The 19,571-nt window shown below is 50.2% G+C and overlaps 1 protein-coding gene across 4 annotated transcripts in view; it reads left to right on the top strand.

The window, feature by feature from the left end:
- Positions 1–16,256, top strand: part of IGSF9B (immunoglobulin superfamily member 9B) — a 57,953-nt gene extending 41,697 nt beyond the window's left edge. For 2 of the 4 annotated variants that reach the window (XM_034666104.1, XM_034666103.1), the window contains exons 19-20: positions 6,234–6,355; positions 9,344–16,256. In XM_034666104.1, the coding sequence (XP_034521995.1) occupies positions 6,234–6,355; positions 9,344–9,552 (331 nt within the window). In that variant the 3' untranslated portion in view covers positions 9,553–16,256. Of the gene's footprint in view, positions 1–4; positions 51–6,233; positions 6,356–9,343 lie in introns of those variants that run through there. The other 2 variants (XR_004627103.1, XM_034666106.1) reach the window with 2 other exon arrangements.
- The last annotated feature ends 3,315 nt before the right edge of the window (positions 16,257–19,571 follow it).

Below are 19,571 nucleotides of genomic sequence, written 5' to 3'. Positions count from 1 at the left end.
TCAGCTATCTGGGCAGTGTTGTCGAGACAAGCCTCTCCTCAGCTCAATAGGTAAGGGAGCTCCGCGGCTGGGGCGGGGCGGGGGGTGGACAGGCGGACGGGGCTTCGGCAGGGCCATCGCTTCCTTTACAGGGGAATCCAAACCATGTCCCCTCACCCCCTCTGTGGGCGGCAGCCTCCGCTGCTCTGTACCCCACGGCTTCTGGGTTCCCCACATCATGCTGCTCCAACAGCCTCACCAGGCCGCGCTCGGGCACCGCCTAGCTGCAGCTTCCGACTCCCACCCCACATGCCAAGCCTCTCCCAGAGCCTCCCTGCAGTTTTCCTCACTCAGACCCCTGCTGCCAACACAGCCAGGGCCTCCCACAGAAGCCCCCTGGGACCCTGCATGCACCCCACGGGGCCTAGAATGCCTACAATCCGCTTTGCATCTTTGCACTTTTGGAAACATCGGGGCCACACTCAGATCCAGAACCTCCCCCCCTTTTGCCCTGTTTTCCCAGCAGCCTCAGGCATAGTGCCCCCCCTTCCATCCTAGCCCCCCAGAGATTCAGATCTTCTTCTGGGGTTGCTGGTCCCTCACAGTCTTCTTGGGATCTTTCTGATATTCTCAAGGAGCCCAGGGTTGGGGTGTGGCCCAGCTCCTTCCCTCAATAGCTGGGTCATCCTCAGGACCAGGTCGCCTGTAGTCCTGTGAGGGCAAGGGCAGGGGAAGGTCACCACTTCCCATGTCCCTTGCCTTCGGTAGCCCATTCTTGGTTGTTACAGGACTGAGATGTGGACCTCGCCCTCAGGCCCAAATTGCTTTCAAGATCCCAATAGTAGCCACTCCTGATCTCCTTGGGTCATAGCTCTAGGGTGCTGGGAGGAGTCCCCCAGGGATAGAGGACAGGCTTCTCCCGGGTAGGAGGAACTCGAGCAGCGAAGCACTGTGCTCCTTCCTCTGCTCTCCACCGAGGTTGGTCCTCTTCTGGCATTCTTCCAGGTGGAGGTCTCAGGAACGTGGGCATTTTAGAGGGTTGTCAAGTCTCTTACAGAGGCTTAGGTCACCCGAGACTCATGGTCTTTCATGGTGACTAAGATGCTTCTTTTTGCCATGGATGCCATTGCCTGTGCCTCTGGGAACAAGCAGTGTGGGAGCAGGAGAGCTTGCTGGTTTCTCTGGTGAGATGCATCTGCATCCCTTGCCCACCTAGAAATGTCAAGGGAGGCTGATTATCCTAACTCAGGACTCTAAGCCTCCAGTCAGAAGAGTGGCCTCCCATAAGGAGGACTGGACTGCTTTGCCATCGCTTTACGACCTGCAGCTACTTGTTAACAGCCAAGAGGCCCCGGGATTGTGTCTGAGGCTGGTTGGGGCCACACTGCGGCCATTAGCACTGGAGAGAGCAGGGAGGGTGTCAGGAAGGAGTTATGGGCTATCATGAGGGGCCTCCTGTGGCCTACTGGGTGGGTGCTCCAGAGTGAGGATGACCGGACCGTCCTCCACCTTCCCTGTTCTCCCTGTTCTCCCCCCCTGAGCCCGAGTTAAGACCCCTCTGTCACCTCCAGAGGTGATAGCTGCAGGACCAGCTGTCACTCCACTCCTGGAAAGTGCCTGGACCCCATTCCCCATTGTTACCGCCACTCCCCTCACCCAGTTGTTGACCCCTCTCTGCACAATGTTCCCACTGCGCCAGACCTGAGAGCTGAGCTACCACACTCTCCCTGCTGTGGCAAACCCAGAAACCAAGGGCAGCGATGAGGGCAAATTGGTTCCTTGGGGGCCTGTCAGCATCCCCAGCCTAGGAGAATAAAGTGCTCCCCGCAGCCTCGGAGTTAGACCTTGATGGTGCTGGCAGCCAGAGCCACCGCTCACTCCTGCTTGCTGAGAGCCTCCCCCCGGGTGCGGGAGCTGCTGGGGCCATTGGGAGGCACCAGGCTCCTCTTCAGACGCTGTCTTCATGCTGCGCCTTTGCATGTGTCTCCACTCGGTCTTGCTTGGAGAAGATGTGACACGTCTTGTCTACGTTCGTTCTTGCTCTGTTCCTGTTTCCTCCAGTCTCTCTCCTATTCCTTCTCCCCCGTACCTGCAGTGGTCTTCCCACCTCTCCTCCTCCTTTCTCTCTCCCCTTTTTCTCCTCTTCCCAACTCCCATCTTGGAGCGGGGAGTTGTATTGCGTGCACCTGCCCTTTCTGGGGCCGGCTGGGAGGCCGGCTGTTTTCTCGGCTTCCTGTCTCATACCAGTAGCAGCCCTCTTCTCACCTCCCCCTCGAGCCCCCTCTCCTGTTAGTGCCGACTTTGGCCTGTCTGATCAGGTGGGTCTGGGAGGGTGGATGGGGCCCCCCTTTTACTGGGAGGACCGTAGGAAGGAGCTCCCGTTTGAAGACAAGTCTCTCCCGAGCCCTGAGGCCAAACACTGGGTTTGTCCCCTGACCCCGGTGGAGAAGTTGTCATCCATCATTACAGCTGGGTGGGAGCTGACCTCTGCGATCCTGGCTTTCCGTTTTGTAAGTGGAGAATGGGGGGGGACCTTTTTCCCAGCCGTGCCTCGTACACAAGTGGATTTCCTCATCCCCCCTCCACGGCCTAAGGTCAGACGAGCAGAGCCTGATGTCAGGCAGTTATGAAGGGGAGGAAAACGCTCCTTAAATCACTTCCCCTGCCTGCTGACTGGGCACAGCCACCAACTGTTGGAGAGGTCAGCCCTTAGGGCAGTAAGGGCAGAAACTGTCCAGTGGAGTCTAACTTTTCTGACCTGTAGTTTGCCTACTTTTTGAACTTTTTGTCTGTGTCTTTTCTCCACTACTCTGGGTAAGCACAGAGCTAAGCACCCAAGGTTCCGGGCTAAATGGTTGTGATTTGGGTTTCATATGGATTTTATGAAAACAGAGAGAGAGAGAGAGAGAGTAAATTCTAGGCAGTTTTTGGTAGTTCTGAACTGCAGAGAAACATCATGGGGACAGAGAACTGGGGTTTAGGGGGAACTCCACATGATATGGAAGATCCAGAAAAACTTCTCGGCTTTTAGGCCTCGTACTCTTACTTCCTGTGAGGAGGAGAGCCCCAGAGTTTGCTGGATTCCTGTATGTTTTAGGAGAATTGAATTGGATTGGGAAGAGAGCGGTGACCTCCATTTCTTAGAGAGCCCAGGGTTGGATGCTGTCCTAACAAGGTAGCCTAATGGTCAAGCTCAGATTCACTTACCAACTTTATTCCAGGGATAGGATGAAGTTGCTTAACCCAGGCCTTCCTCTGTTTGACAGACAGCAGCACCAAAACTTCGTTGTCTGATGGGTCCCCTGTGGGCTGGATATTGACTGGGGACGTGGTCACCCTTCTAGAAAAGAGAGGCAATCTGACTCCAAAGGGCTTTTTACATGCAGCAGGTAAAGTCAGTTGGGCCACATTTCACATGTCTTTTCTGTATAATTTGCTGAAAATAAAGATCCATTTTTGCCCCCCCCCAACCCCGTCCTTCCAGACACTTGCTTTTATTTTTCCCTCCTGCATCGGTAGAATGTCTTGGTGCCTCCAGGAACCTTCTGTCATGTTTCTGTGTTTGAGCACTGAGCCCAGAGCAAAAACAGGTGGACAGCAGGTGTCCTGGAAGTGCTGGAGCTTGGCTGTTTCACAAAGGAAAATTGGCTTATCCTCCTCCATGGATCATTACTGTTTGGGAATTTTTGCCTGAAGATATAACTTCAGCCAGCTTTTCCCCATCCCTGGTCTGTCTTACCCTGGCCATGACACTGAAGCAGAGAATGTCAGGGACTACCACAGCATGGCGAGGTGACTACCGCTCCAGTGAAGTGTGGGAATGCTGCTTCCTTCTAGATAGCTTCTGGACCCGTTTCCTTTAGGAGGAAGTTGGAAGAGCAGTTTAGCCTAATGTTGAGAGTCTTGGCTCTATCACAGAATAACTGGATTAGTAGACAAGCTGCTTAACCTTCCACATTCAGTTTCTCCCTCTGAGAAACAGGATCAGTGTAGTATTTACCTCTTAGGGTTGTTGTAAGGATGAGTGCAAACTATTATAGAGAACGTAGACCAGTGCTTGGCATGGTAAGTGGTAAATAAATGCTATGTGATAGAAATGGTAAAGGTAATGATGTGTTAATTTTAGTAATACTATCCTTGGAACTTTCACCTGGCTTGGAGAAACCCTAGGAATGTTCTGGAGCGCCCTGAACCAGTTTCTGTCGTGCCCTCAAGGGTCACCCTGGGTTATGTGGTTTCAACACTGCTCCCCAGGGCCACTTGCTTGTCATAAGCCTCCTCGGACCACATATCGCTCACCTTGTGTGGTCTTTTTGAATAGGCTGGCCAGGACCAGGAGACAGGTAAATGGAACGGCTGATTCATACCTTTGATTTTCCTTTTAGGTAGCTGAAGAAGCCCTAGTCAAGGATGAGAAGGGGGTGAGGACATCTCGCCAGCATTGCAGAGTCATACTCCCTCATACCCTAGCCATCTCCACCCTTTGCCCGCCTTCCAGATTCCCTTGTGGCCGCCCCTGCTGCTGTGTAGGATTTGTGTGGGTAGAGTCTAAAGGAGGAGGGGACGGGGAATTTGCAGGTTGGGTCTTTGGGGGTGGAAGACCTGACTTCTCATGGGGAGTTGGACTTCTCTCCAAGACCCATGTGTTGCCTGTGTGTGTGTGTGTGAAGGTGGGGGCCCTGGGTTCCGTGCTGTCAGGGGGATATGGAAAATCTAGAAGCTGTCCCTGACCTGAACTTTGGGGAAGCTTCTTGACACTTTATTTACGAAAAAACTATGGAATGATGACATCCACCAAAGAAGATGGAGCTTGCTTCATTGCCAGTTAATGCAGGAAACCCCAGAGACCAGAGGCTTATCAACAATGAGTCTGTGAGGCTTTTCTTCCTTCATCCCCACAAGTATGGCCAGTACTGGGGAGATGGGGCTGCAGACCTCTCATCCCTCTGTCATTTGTTGTTCTGCTTTGGATTGCTTGCTCACCACGGGGCACTTCTTTTCCCCTCGCAGGGTTGGCTGTCCTCCTTTTAATCAGAATTTACCCAAAACCAATGTGATGGAGTTGGAAGAGGTAGATGTGGGGACTGAGGAAGCGTGCGATTCCCCTCAGTGCACTGTGGCCCTAGAATGTCCCTACTCCCCTGATGGCGTGCTAATGCCAGCACTGGCGGGAAGGAAAGAGCAGCTCCTCTTTCTCTGCCTTTATTCCTTGGGCTCCAAGTTGGGCTTACTTTGCGAAGAAATGACATTGGTAACATGTCTTCTAGATTTCCTTTTATGACTCTTGAAAAATTCTCTCCAGTATGAACCGGTTGTCACAGACAGTCCCTCCTGTCGCCTCCCTTTGGTCCACTTTGTCACAGGGGCTGCACGGGCTCCAGCAGAATTGTGGGCTCTGGTCTAACCTCATGGTTGATCCACATGACAGCAACCGCCCCGTGGCTGGGGAAGGAGAGACCAATGTACATGGCGTCTCTCCCAACCCCAGTTCTCTACTGAATCTTAAAATGGAGAGATTCACTGGACAGTTGCTACTGAAGGCAAGGGCTTTGCAAGGCTGCCAGATTTGGACACTAACCGTCATGATCTACTTCCACCTTCTTTTATTCTCGCGCGTGACTGATGACATCTGAGCCTAGTGTACAGTGGGTCAGGGAGACCCCCCTGCTGAAATGTGGGTAGATGACAAGTATTTGTTGCTGTTAGCCGCTGGGGTTCTGCCTGACTCTGGTGGACGGAGGGGAAGAAGCCCAGTCAGGCTGGGATTTATGTACCCTCCCTCTCACTGGATATTGGGTTTCTCATTTGGCCCTGGCCTTCTCTTTTCTGGAGGAGGACAGTTCATTGGGGTGGGGTTCCTCACCTCCTGCTTTAACCTGCCCTCTTTTCATTTAAAGGTCTTGGTCGTGATGATTTCTAACAACTTTGGGCATTGAAGCTGCTTTCTTCTCTGACCTTCCTCCCGGTTTGAGTGAAATGTGATGAGGCTCACTATTAAAGTCTCTCTCTCCCTTTCTTAGGTCTTCTGGTTGCTCTATAGAGTGGTTTCCATCTGCGGCAGGCCTCCCACTGCTGGAGATTTCTACCGGCCTTTCTCTCTTCTAGGAGCAATCAAGAGGCAGGTGTCAAGGAACCACTGCGGACACCTGGGACTTTGTCCTCCTGTGGGTCGGCTGTATGGTTTTCTTCCAGCCCCTCTTCAGAAGCTCCCTCTTCTGGGAGCTGACCTGTGCCTCTCTAATTGTCCCTTCCAGAACACATGCACCTGCACCCGGGAATGCTGCTGCACCTGAGAGGCTGGAGGCTCTGAAATACCAACGGATAAAGAAGCCCAAAAAGTCATCCAAGGGCTCTTCGAAGTCAAAGAAACGATCCGGTAAATGGCGGATCCTCTCTTGCCCCCTCTCTCTGCCGCTATTATGGGATTGTTTGGCTCAGGATCCCATCCTTGGGTTTTCTTTAGAATTAAATCCACCGGCTTATGTTATTGTCTCTTTTTAACATCGATTACCATGTAATACATAAATATAATTTTCATGTAAAAATTAGAAAGATAAAGTCTCTGATTGTCCTCGCCATTGTTTCCTCCCTCCTGGGAACCATCCTTCTTGGTAGTATGCACACTTTCAGGGCCTTTCTGTGCATATGCCTCTAGAAAACACCTTATATTGTTTTAATGCATTTTTAAACAACATAAGTAATATCTTAATTTTTTCCATTCTGCCCTACGCCTTTTGGAAGTATCCCTATTTCCTTATATATTTCTTCTCTATTATTTGAGACCTTCTAGTTGGACGTGGGAACTACTCAGTGCTTAGGGGACATCATGGCATGGACCCTGCCACTGCGGGATGACCAAACTTTTCTCAGTGAGATAGAATGAAATCTCCTTATCATAGGAAGGACATTTCTATTGAAATATATCTGATGTTTATATCCAGCAGTGATCGGTAGCTGCTAAGATAATGCAAAAATGATTCAGCCCTTTCTTACACTTAGAAAATTCTTTAGTATTTATCATGTAGTCCTTTTTTTTTTTTTTAATCAATGGTTTTAGGAATCTTGTCACAGGCTGTCAAAAAAAGACAGCTGAACAGTTTCCTTGCAGATCTTTAATAACCACTGGAGAGTAACTTTGTTTAGAGACTGGGTTATGGGAAAGTGTTCTACAGAGGCCCCTGGAATCTTCAGAAGACAGTGAGCACTTGTTTCTCACTTAGCCTTTGGGTGGTGCTATTATCCTGTTCGTTTATAGATCGGAGTACTGAGGCAGAAAAGAGGAAAATGATTTTTTTAAAGTTTGGGTGAGACATTGGAGCCCAAAGCTGAATGTTCAACCCTCTTAAGCCCATTGCCGTTGAAATGCCACGTACCTACCTACCCCCATATGTATGTTTTGTTTTGTTTTAACAAAAAGAGCCAACTCAGATCCCTTTTGTTCTGTCATGCCATCCTGTTCCCTGTAATATGTTGATGGCTCTCAAATGTCTGTTTTTAGCCCCGGTCTCTTCCATGAGCTCGAGTCATGTTTCCAGTTGCCTGCTGAACATGCACTTAGATGTTTTATAAGCCTCTGAAACGGCCACAGTAGAGTTATTGATTATCCTCTCCAAATCTGCATCTCCTCACTTCCTCCCCAGCTTCTTCAGTAGCTGCCTTCCTCGTTGCTCAGGCTACCTCAGCCTTGCTTCTTCTCTTGCTCTCGCATGTCCCATCCAATCCATTCGGTAAGGTCTGCGGGCCCCGCTTTTACCGCAGATCTTAAATAGGACCACTCTTTTCCACCTCAGTTGCTAAAACTAAAGTCTGACTTACTGACAATTCCCACCCTGATTATTGCAGCGGCCTCCTAGCCGTTTGGAGTGATCTTTATGAAATGAAACCGCATCCTCTTTCAGTCGTGGCAGTGCACATGCACACACGTGAATGCACGCACATACACACATCTGAGGAGAACCCTCCAGAAGGTTCCCACGGCAACCAGAGCAGATTTCAGACTGCTTATGATACCCTTCTCCGTCTTTCCTGCCTCGCTGTCCTCTGCTCGCTCTGCTTCAGCTACGACAGCCTTCCTTCTGTCTCTGAAACATGGCACGTGGGCTCTTAAGCCATGGGTTTCACTTTTGCCCCTCCTTCTGTTAGGAACACTTCTCAGAGCTTCAGAAGGCTCGTCATGCAAGACTCACGTGTGACCCTGTCCAAGAGTAGAACCGTGCTTTAGTCCTTTGCTCTCATGTGGCCCTGTTTTCATCTTTCTCTGTAGGACTTTCAGTACCAGGAAATTTCATTTCTGTATTTTTTTTTAAAGATTTTATTTATTTATTTGACAGAGAGAGAGACAGCCAGCAAGAGAGGGAACACAANTGTGGCCCTGTTTTCATCTTTCTCTGTAGGACTTTCAGTACCAGGAAATTTCATTTCTGAATTTTTTTTTAAAGATTTTATTTATTTATTTGACAGAGAGAGAGAAAGACAGCCAGCAAGAGAGGGAACACAAGCAGGGGGAGTGGGAGAGGGAGAAGCAGGCTCATAGCAGAGGAGCNAAACTCCAGGATCACGCCCTGAGCCGAAGGCAGATGCTTAACAACTGAGCCACCCAGGCGCCCCTCATTTCTGTATTTTTTAAGCCCTTAATGTTTGTCTCTTCCTCCTCACCCCACACCGAAGTATAGTTTTCTAGAAACCTAGTACTTTACTGCCGTATCTGCAGAAGAGCCATGAGGCAGAGGCATGAACCTGGCAGTCTACGAAGGGCCACTTCTGGCTCTGTTGCAAGGATTGCAATCTTCGGTTAAGTCCGTCACTGCTCGGGGGCACGGGGGTGAAAAAAAATGTATTGAGTTCCAACCCACTCTTAGAAGCCCTGATCCCCAACACCTAGAATGATGCTTGGTACCCAGGAGGCACTGAAAAAGAAATACTGTTATTACTCTAATAAAAATTAAAATACTAGAAATACTAGGTAACAGATTTAAATAAAAATACTTAATATTAAATAAAAGATAAAAAAAGAAATGCCGATGGACTAGACCCATCCTGCTTTCTCGGCTCTCCGTATAACCAGCGGAGCAGACGTGGATCACTGGTTCGCAGCACAGATGGCTCCAGAACGGGAGGCCCTTTGGCCACAGGGTCCTGGCTGGACCAAGACGGACTGATGGGTCACTGGTGTGGTGCAGACGGGGGTTCTCTGCTGCAGTTGCCTCCAGGCCCTGCTGCACTCGGTGACTCTCATTTTCATACTAGAAAGCCAGGCTATATGTCTCGGCAGATGACAAAGGTGAGCGTGCGAGGTTACCATTTTCCTTTTCACCCACTTTATTTTCTTCCCATTTGTTTGGTGCGCCTGTTCCCTTCTCCCTAGACGGTTCTGCCTCCCAGGCTCAGCAGCCTCCAGACTCCCAGGTTCTGTGGCCCGAAGAAGCCGTCTGCCTCCGAAAGAAGAAGAGACATTCTCGGCCTGACCCCTTTGCCCGCCTCTCAGACCTGTGCCACCGCCAGCTTCCGGAAGATCAGACAGCGATTCTCAACAGCGTGGATCACGACGACCCCGGCCACGCCACCTTGCTGTGAAACGACGCAACTCTAAGTGGTCCCAGTGCGGCAGCGCTGGGCTGAGGGGCAGGGGAGGGAGGATGAGGGTGCCAGCAGAGGGGCAGTTTCGGGGGCTGCTCCGACCTTTGTTCTGCTCATTCTCTCTCCGGCGAGAGTGTTGCCTCCTCCGAAGCCTGGCCAGCGGGTCTCGCTTTGGGGATAGCGGGCCAGGGGCAGACCTGTAGGTAGAGATCAGGAAGTGAACTGGGGACAAGGAGAGATCTGCCTCCTTCCCACCTCTCCCCTCTTCACTGGCTTGATTTTTCTCACCTCTTCAAATACCTTTGGAAGTGAAGAAGGGGAAAGCAATGGCTTTTACTGCTCTCTGCTTCTGTTTCAGTTTTTCAAGTCCTGGAAGAGGGCTGGACTGCCCAACCCATCTTCCGAATCTACATATATATAGATATAGATACAAATGCATATGTATGTAGTTGGTGGGTTTCTCTATGTATATATATGTACATTGAAGCAAAGTGCTGTTTGTTTCTGTGGTCGGTGAAGGAAGGAGGAAGAGGGCAGCAGACGGGTTTGTAAGGAGGACCGGCAGAGAGCCGGCTGGGCGTCCTGATGTCTGTCCTGGGTGTTAGTCCTCCTGAAACAGGATTCATGACTTCTCAGCTGAACGCACCGTTCGTTTCTCTACCCTCTCCTGTCCAGAGCAGAAATGGGGCTTGCCATGATTGCCAGCGGCCTGCTTTAGGGGTTCAGTAATGAGTTACCACAGAACTAAACACAAGCCCTTATTTCTTGGTTTCTGGGTGAAGAGAGGGTGGCCAGCAAAGGGCCAGACTGGTACCTTTCTTTCTTCCATGGTCTGGCTCGTGCTACGGAAGTGGAAGCTGCTTAGCAGTGGGGCCAAGAGGCAGGTCCTGATGCACAAACTTGAGCTCGTCCGTCAGTCCCTCTTGGTCCAGCCGGGGCCGGGAGCCCTGTGGCCAAAGGGCCTCCCGCTCTGGAGCCATCTGTGCTGCGCACCAGGCTGCCGCGGCTCTATTTATATCCTGCTTCTGGCTCGGCACCCTCTGGAGTACTGTTCCAAAGGCGCTGATTGGATTCCTCCTTTCCTTTTGTGGGAGCTAATTCCCCAGATTGATTAATTGCCACTTGTGGGGAGCCTGCCTGCGGCTCCTTTCCATCTCTCCACGTGCTGCCTGCAAACTCCTCTTTGCCCTGGGCCCTCCTCCATCCCGTGGACCCAAGCTCCAACAGGATGGGATCAGATGAAGCCAGGGTGCCTCAGGTTTCCAGGTTCTGGGGGCACTCTGGATCCTCTTTCCCCTCAGTTTTATTTATGTGGAACTGGCTGAGGTGGGGGGAAGGGGTGGTGAAGGTAGAAGGGGTGGTAGGTGGGGGCCTGGGCTCTGATCCTTTCTTTGCCAAAATCTTGTCCGAGTTCAGACTATTAGCACCCAGGAGCGTCTGTGAGGCCGTCTTACGGTGACTAAAGATGGATCTTCCTCTTGCAGTGAGATAGTGGTACTGCCTAAGAGCAGGGCAGAAGGTCCTGAAGACGGATGGGGTGCCTCTGCTCTTTCCCCTCTTCTTCCGCAGGAGCCTGCCCTCTGGCTGCCTGGGAATAAAGGTGGCTATCAGGTTCCTTGAAGTATTTCCTTCTTGGTGCTGTTGTCTTGGCGGGTTTGGGGACATCTACCTCTCCCCAGTTGCCTGCTTGGATGCTGGCCAAGTCAAAGCACTAGAGGCTTCTGCTGGTCTCACTGCAGTTGCTAGTGGCTTAGCCCTGATGACCTCAGCAGGGGGAGGCTCTGGGAGCTGGGGAGCTGCTCTTGCTGGGAGCTTCTGTCTTAGGGAACGGATTCTTCTCTGCCACAAGCCCTGGTGCTTCCTTTCTCTGGCCTAGCGAGGGGGGGACCGGCTCTGATGTTGGGGTTCTGCCACATGTCACACAACCAGAGTTCCTTTCTGAGGGTGGTGAGTCATCGTGACAGAGGGGGGAAGGGGCAGTTTCTGGCCCTCATCTTGTTGACTGCTCCACTCTCCTGGGCTGGGCCTGTGCCCTTGGGGTGGAGCCTGGACCTTCCGGCTAACGCCCTTCTCTGGGGATCCAAGACCCCCCACTTGACCACTGGGCGGCAGCTCCAGCGAAACGGAAAAGCAGAGGTTGGGCGACTCCGTCTGCTTTTCCAAGCAGCACTACCTCTGCCACCGCGCCCGATAAGTGACTCGCTGAGTACCTCTCCTAGGGCATGTGGGGAATGGACACGGATTCACACTGGGTCAGTTTGTAGCCTCTCTCGGTGTGTGGTTTGCTGACCGGGGCGAATCCTGGCCAAAATGTGAATGTGGGATGCCAGGGCTGTAGGACTTCAGAGTGGATTGGGCCAATCTTTCTGAGCCCTGTGCTGGGAGTTCCAGGTTCTGAGCTTAGCAGAGAAGAGGAGAAGATGAGGTGGAAGGCTTTGCCTCTTTAGGATGTCCTACAAGGTTGAGAGCCAACCTCTGGGCTGAGGTGCCTCAGACTCTGGCTGTGCTTTCCCAAGGGGCCCACCAGCAAGCTATCTCCAGGGCTAACAAAGGTACTGACCCCTGTCTTCTCTTCTTCCTCTGGCGGTGCCCCTTACCTCAGCACATCAGACCAAATGGTGGGAGCTGTGCTTTTCGCTGGCCACTGAGTGGCAGCTCTGCTGGGGCATCCCCAAGGCTAGGCAAAGGACACACTCTCAACGGCCTCACACTCATTTCTCCTCCCAAGACGGAGTCCTCCTTGTGACAGTGTCCTTGAAGCCCAGCAGCCTTCCTGCACCCCTGGGAGCTATTTCAGCCCTTCCTTGAAGGACTGCAGTGGAAATTGGCAGACTACGGTCCCCTCTGTCCATGTGATGGAGGGTAAAGATGTCGTAGGCACACACTTCCGTGCTGGGTGTGTGCACGCGTGTGAGGGTGTGGTTGTGCACGGTGTGTGTGATGGGGGTGTAGCCATTTCTAGGAACCAAATGTCCTTCATACTCTGCCCTTGAACAATTGCGATGTGCACTCTTGAGCTTCCTACGACTTTTGTGCTCCATTCCGTGGGCGATCAAATGTCTTCCAGACTTCCTCTTTTATGGTCTGGTACCTTTGCAGTAGAAACAGCTCACCTGTGTCTCAGAGCCTGCCCCTTCATTCTGCACCCTGACTAGAAACTGTGACTGTTTCAGGGTTAGGTGATTCGCAGACCGGGACAAGGGTAACAGGATTCTCGAAGGAGCCTGAAGCTGAAAGCATGTAGGAGGGTCTGAGACTGCAATTGTTTGGGGAAGAGATGAGCAATAAGGAGAAGGCAAATCCTGTTTCTTGATTGCTGGCTCACCACACCGAGTGGGTTTCCTCGCTTGCGTGGGGCCACGTGTGGATCGTCGTTTGTGGCCAAGTTCAGCACGCGCTGGTGAGCCCCACCACTGTATCTCCCCACCTGCCTCCCTAGCTTCTTTCCTTGAGAGCTGAGGGGGCACGAGAGACCTTTGGAGACTCCACTTTGTCTGTAGGAAGGATGCTTCATCCCACAGGGCTGGTGGGGTTGGTGCCCCACTTTGAAGAGCCTGTGTCCAATGATCACGCTCTTGGGGGCATCTCAAGCAGGGGTGGATTGGGGTAAGTTTTAATATTTTTCAATGCTGTCTTTATTTTGATTTGGGATCTAGAATATTTAGGGTTGTACTGATTCCAGTTGTTTTCCTGTATCTTTTTTATGCAGAGGAAACTGGGTAGGGTTCAGATGTGGACTTTCCTGACTAGTTTGGTTTTTGTTTTATCTTGTTTTGTGTTTTGTTGAGTTGACAAAACAGTAGCTTCAAGGGAGAAACAGCCTTCACCAAGCATCAGGGCGACTTTGCCACTCCCCGGGATTAGAATCCAGGGCTGAGGTGTGCGTGGCTGCAGCTGTTTCTTCCAGTTTTGTTAGAAAAGCCTTCTGGGGGGTTGGGGTGGGTTGGGGGGAGAATTGTACATAAAGTACATTTTATTGTTACATAGAAACATAAGAAAAGAGAAGCTAATGGTTACTCTTGGGCTTGCTTTGCTTGCATGTAAAGGAGCTTTGGGCGCCATCACAGGGATTTCTGGGGAGCAGTAGGAAGGAGTCAAAGGGGAGAGATGGGTGGGAGCAAGGGTGGCTCCCCTGAGTGCATCCCCACTGCTCCCCCTGGGGAAGAGTGCACATTTTCACCAGCCCTTCTGGGCCAGCTCTGCCTTCATATCTTCTCCAAAACAAAGGGAGGCAGGCTCCGGCAGGCTGGAGGCTTGGAGCCCCATGGAGCTGCGCTTGTTGCTTTGGGGAAAGGGTCCAGATCTAAACTGAATAAGGGAATTGATTGGGTGGGGTGTTTCAGGAAAGGGAGTTAGAGAGTTGGAGCACAGAAAGGAGGTCGGATTCTTTTGCCTAGTGTCTGTAAGTCTGGAAGGGGAATAGAGAGCTAGGTCAAGCATAAAGTAGAAAGAGGGTGGGGATCCTGAGATATGACAGTAAGGCCAAAGCCAGGGGACATCAAGCCTTACCTTTCTCTTTGGGGCATGTGATAGCTTAGTTACCCCTGAGGGTGCAGTGTGTAAGTTGGGGGAGTCATCCCAAGAAAGGAAAGAGGTGCGGTTGCCTGGGGTGGGGCAGGCTGGGGAGTACTGGCAGTGAAGATCATTTAGGGGACAGGTGTGGGAGGGTGATACAGTCGCTGAAAAAAGACTGAGGGGTGGGGTCTTGGCACATAGGCCCTGACTGGATCTTGGAAGAGGTCTTGCTTCTTAGCTAGACTTCCTTGCTTCTTCTAGAATTAGCCTATAACACGAAGTGCCCAAACCAAACATGGTCATATTCTCTGTGATGTCTTTCAGCTTCATCTGTTTGTTTTCAGGGGTTCCTCAGGCCCAAAGCTAGGAGTCTTGAGATCCCCATCGTATTGCCAGCTCTGTGTCAGTAGAGGAGGAAGACTCGTTCTCCTGAGCTTCATGTGTGTGTTTTCATAAGCAGAAGTGGCAGGTGGCCTTTTCCCTCTCTCCCATGATCTTAAACTTCTCGTAAGACATTGTTGCTGGTGAAGGAGAGGAAGGACCGGGGTTTGCATTTGCATTTGTCACCCTTTCTTCTTGAGGCACAGAGACTGCCTTCAGAACGTGAAGTCACGCAGTGGTTTATACCTAGACGTTTGGTTCTCACTTTCTCCTCCTTTGACAGGGTAAGGCCACCAGTCTTATTGACATAGAAGGACAAAAGAGTTTCACCCTAAAGGCAGACCGGCCATTCTACTATCCTCTTTGATGTCTCCAACCCTGCCTCCTTTCAGATTGAGAGGCAGAATTAAAAATCTCTTTAGAAGAAGTCCATAAAAGTCAAGCCCAGGTGGGACTTGAGCCCTCCTAGCACCTTGATGTTTGCTTAAGGAGGGGTATCCATCACCACCCCTCCTTCTGACTGGTTGTGAAACCACACTGGTCCAGTGCTTTATTTCTGGGCCCCCTGTCTATACTTTCAAATAAGTCTGTCATGAACAAATATAATATCCTTACCACCTGCTCTGTTTTGGGTTGCTGAGAGGGTAGAAGTGTTTTCATTACCTCATTTTAAGCTGGTCACATAATTTCCAACAGATTGGGTCTGATTCAAAGACTCTCCTTACCCCAAAGGTTTCTGGGTAGGATAAAGAAAAATTAAGCATTAGTGCAAATATCATTAATGGCTCGCCACACCTTATAGAAGGATAGTTGAAGTATCTTGGTTAAGAAATACTTTGGTAGGACAGCAACCAGCAATTGAAATCACTTAGGTATTTTCTTCTGTGATGGGTCTGTCGTAGTAGTTGGGGTTTCTGAAGAGGGCTGAAGGAGTAATTGCCAGCTCTGGACCCCTCGCTGGGAGAGCTAGATTGGGCAGTTAGATTCTCAGTTCCTATCCCTGGTACCTTGGCTCTTTGCCTGTCCCATCTCACTAGACGGGGATGTGAATGGCTGTCTGGGCCTCTTGTTCTTTTTGGTCTTGAAGAAATGTGTTCCACCATCAGCACCTCTCCCTGGCACTGGATTTCCTGGATTTATTTTAGGAACTAGGACAAACTCTCCACCTCCACCCCATATACGCACCAGTTAGGCCTTTCCTTCCTTACCCCACTTCTTTATGGCTCCAGGGACCTTGAACTTGTGCATGGTTTACGATGGGGAGATGGTTGGGTGGGGAAGGGAATCTGGGAGGGGAGATGGGTTGGGCCGGGAGGGGGGATTTCCATTTTCAGCCTTAGAAATACTGCCAGCATGCTTTTGGGTGATGTGTGGGGTTTTCACATAGTAGGTGGAAGGGGCAAATGCTGACCCCCCTCATGGGTGATGAGAACTTAGAGGCTTTTTGCTTCCTTTTGGCTTAGGGCATCTATGAAGCCTAGTTTCTCACGGAGGGAAATAAACCTCCTCACGGTCATCTTGCAGTCATTGGAAGGCAACTGTCAGTCATTCTTCAGTGAAGATCTATATTGCCTATGCGAGCGATGAGAGGTCTGTCCTGAGTAGATAGTGTCCTAGCTGGGTCAGAGAAATGGGGCTGTCTCACATGTCGCTCTGAAGTTGCTAGGTCATCTCCCTAGTCTCCAGCTCCAGCCGGCTGTCTAGTCTGTGTTCCTTTCCTGGGCTCAGGAAGTGAGAATGTGTGTGCTGTGTGGGTGTGAGGGTGTCTGGTTTATCTGTGGGTGTGAGTGTGTGGGGTGTGAGAGTGTGTGGCATGTGAGTGTGAGTGGGTATGGTGTGTGATGTGGGTGTTTTTGTTTGGCATGTTTGTGGTGTGTGTATGTGAGTGTGTGGTGTGTGTCTTTGTGGTATGTGGGTGTTTGTGTCTGGCATGTTTGTTGTGTGTCAGTGTGGGGTGTGTTTGTGGTTTGGGGTATATGTGTGTTCTGTGTGTGTGTAGAGGTTTATAAGGACACACTAATTTGTCTGAGTAGCATCAGGCCTAGACAACCCTCTTTTTGGTTAACTCTTTGACAGGCAACTTCTGTTTAGGTAGGAGGGTGAAATTAGTAATATACCATCTTTAGTGTATTTTTTATGGAGATTGTATATAAAATTATATAAGTACATATAATTTGTTCTATTTTAAGGAGAGAGGGGAACTTATGTAAGGGGTGGGTGGGTGCAAGGATCAGATGCAGTAGTCAAGAGTGGGAGGATTCTGGCAAATGGGGAATCTGGGGAGTGGGAAGTGGGAGGAGAGGAGACTCAAGCTGGGCAGGAGGAGTGGGGCTCACGCCCTTGGCGCACATATATAAATATACAGAAAACCTATATAAAGTCTATCTAGCTAGCTTATCTATATATCTATATATCTATATGAAGTCATAGTTTGCTTTATTTTTGTACCTGTGCTTAGAGATGTTTTGAGCAGGACTGCCTTCCCCAGGTGGTCTGGAATACTAGCTCATGCCTTGATGCCCCCACTCCCCCATCCTTCCTCCATGCCTTTCTTCCTCTGAGACACTCTCTGTTCAGAGTTGCTTGGGTCCTTCTGATAGAAATGTGTGTATATGAAAATTTAAAAAATAGCAAAATAAATAATCCACTTGCAGAAAGGAGAAGTGAGCTGAAGGTTGTGGGAAGCTGTTGGATCTGATAGCTGCAAGGGGCACGGATCCAGTATCTCTTGTCACTAGCGAGGACACTGAGGCTTGAACACTTGCATAGGGGCTTACTACAGTGAGGATGGAGAGTTGAAGACTGGGAATTTATCCTCTTATCGCTGGGGGTTGGTACCTAGTTCCTCTGAAGGAATCTGGCTCAGCAGCATTAGAAAGGAGAAGGTTAGGGTTACTTATGGGCTTACAGCAGTACTTACCCTGGTTGTAACACCTTGACTCAAGCACTCCTGGAGGGTGTGGCCGTGAGACGGAGGCATCTTGAGAGAACTTGGTCAGGTTGCCTGCATGAGCTCAGACCTGGAGAAGAATACCCTGGTCATTCTTGCTGCAGATTCTTGAAACCAGTGTGAATGTGATATCTAATATAAATATATCATATATGCTTTTTACAGTTATTATTTTAATTGGAAAATAAGGTGTCATTGGAAATGGGATGGTCCAATCCTGGGACACTGAGTGGAAGATGAGGCGTGAGAGAAGAGCTCTGGGCATGATGGGGAGGATGGGGCTGGGTGGAACCTCCTGCCACCTGGCCTGGGACTTACAGAGCCCACCAATATATTGGAAGAATTTGGCCCAGAATTGGAGATTCTAGAGTGGTAGCTCGCTTGCATTGGAGCAGGAAACTCTGTGTGGCCTGAGAATACCTCTTTGAGAATTCAAGACCTCACATATGCTGCAAGGACTGTGCACCTTGCAGCCTCAACAATCGTCTCTTGGGTGCTAGCTTTTTCTTCCGACTTGCCAAGAGCTCAGAGTGATGTGTTTGAAGCTGGTAAAGGGCCGGATGGTACAAGCAGCCAGGAGAGACTTGTGGCTGCAATCTCTCTGCTCTCATCCTTCTCATCAACTACAAAAGGCAATACTAACCCCTCCTCTCCAACCAAAGGGTCATGTTATCCAAGAGCTTTTGTCGTAGGGAGTTGGATCGCTAGAGGGACTCAGAGGCCTCAGCCACTGGAAGGGCTCTCTTTATGTTTTGGGGGTTTTATGGGAAGAGTAGGTTGGGGTAGAGCTTGAATCTGACTCCTGACCCTACTGCCCCCACAACGTCGACCTTATAGGGCTCTGACATTCACCCAGGCACTGTGCTAGAGGCCCCGGGATTACTTGCTCAAAATGCTTCTCATTTTCTGAGGACACTGAAGGAAAATGGGCTTTGTCCATGCAGTACTGGAAGGGCTCTAATACGAGTCCAATTGGCCGTGTGTCCATCTTTGACTAACTTTTTCTGCAGTCTTCCAGGAGGCCAAAGGAGGATATAGCCAGATGTTTCTTAGTAAGATTTTTCAGGGAGCTTGGGCAAGAGACAAGGCAACACATTCTATGTCCCTTCCCAGCTTGCAACCTAACCCCTTCCTACCTACCCAAGCCTCCACACAAAGAGGGCTTTCCATTATTGGTTTTTTGTTTGTTTGTTTGCTTTTAAAGTGGTCATCCTTTCTTTCTCCATAAGCCCTGTTCTATTACTGGTACTCATGCAACCAGCAAAATAAATCACTTTAGCATCCCAGGTCCCTCAGAGGGTTAGTGACCTCAATAGATCTACAGTTGCTCCAAAACTGTACTTCTCCCCACATTTTACTCAAGGATTGATCCTTAAGAATCATCAGCCACATCAAAGTATACAAGGTCAAAAGTCGTTGACCACATTACCATTTCATTCATTAACCTCCGGTTGGACTCCATTTATGGAAGGAAAAGTGAACACAAGGGGAGTAGCCCCCACCTTGAAATTTTGGAGCTTGGAGGGGATATAATGCTTCCTTCTACCCTTTCCATGATCCTGGCCATAAGCCCTCAGAAAGATGGTGAAAAGATAAGACATTGGAGTGGAGGGAAGGATAGATAGCCAGCCTTTTACAAAGGCACGTGGAGCAAAGTGGGTTGAGATCTGATTATATATGGAGTAAGCAAAATTTCCTGTCTTTGAACTTCTCAGTTAATGGGACAGGTTGGTGGGATGGGTGCTTCGATTAGATCTGCAAGGCCCATAGCCCTGTTGGGAACAGGAGCTGTCCCATATGCTTGTGCCATGCTCCTTGGTCCCCATGTGGTAGAAGGGATATTGAATTTTGGCTTTTCCCTTTTGGTAGCTGGTGGCAGAATCTGTGGAGTTGTTTTACTTTTGCTGCCTCTGTCTGCTAGATGGGACAAGAGTTTGAGTAGACTGAGTCACTGGGAATTGCTCACCTAAGGATCCGGGTGGGTCGTATTCTTTCCCCCTTTATCATCAAGCAGAAGCTTGGGCAAGAGGGGTTTATCTATTGTTGTTTGGCTTTTTGCTAGGCCTTTCCACTCCTCTTTGCTGTAGATGTCCATGTTGTGCCACTTTGGGCAATGTAAAAAGTGGGCGGTGGGGGAACAGGAGAACAGGAGAACCCTCACAGCACCCTC

The sequence above is a fragment of the Ailuropoda melanoleuca genome, chromosome 8, assembly GCF_002007445.2.
Source record: "Ailuropoda melanoleuca isolate Jingjing chromosome 8, ASM200744v2, whole genome shotgun sequence".
In the NCBI taxonomy this organism is placed as follows: Eukaryota; Metazoa; Chordata; class Mammalia; order Carnivora; family Ursidae; genus Ailuropoda; species Ailuropoda melanoleuca.
The sequence above is the reverse complement of the archived record's forward strand: the minus strand, read 5'-3'. Positions and strand labels throughout refer to the sequence as shown.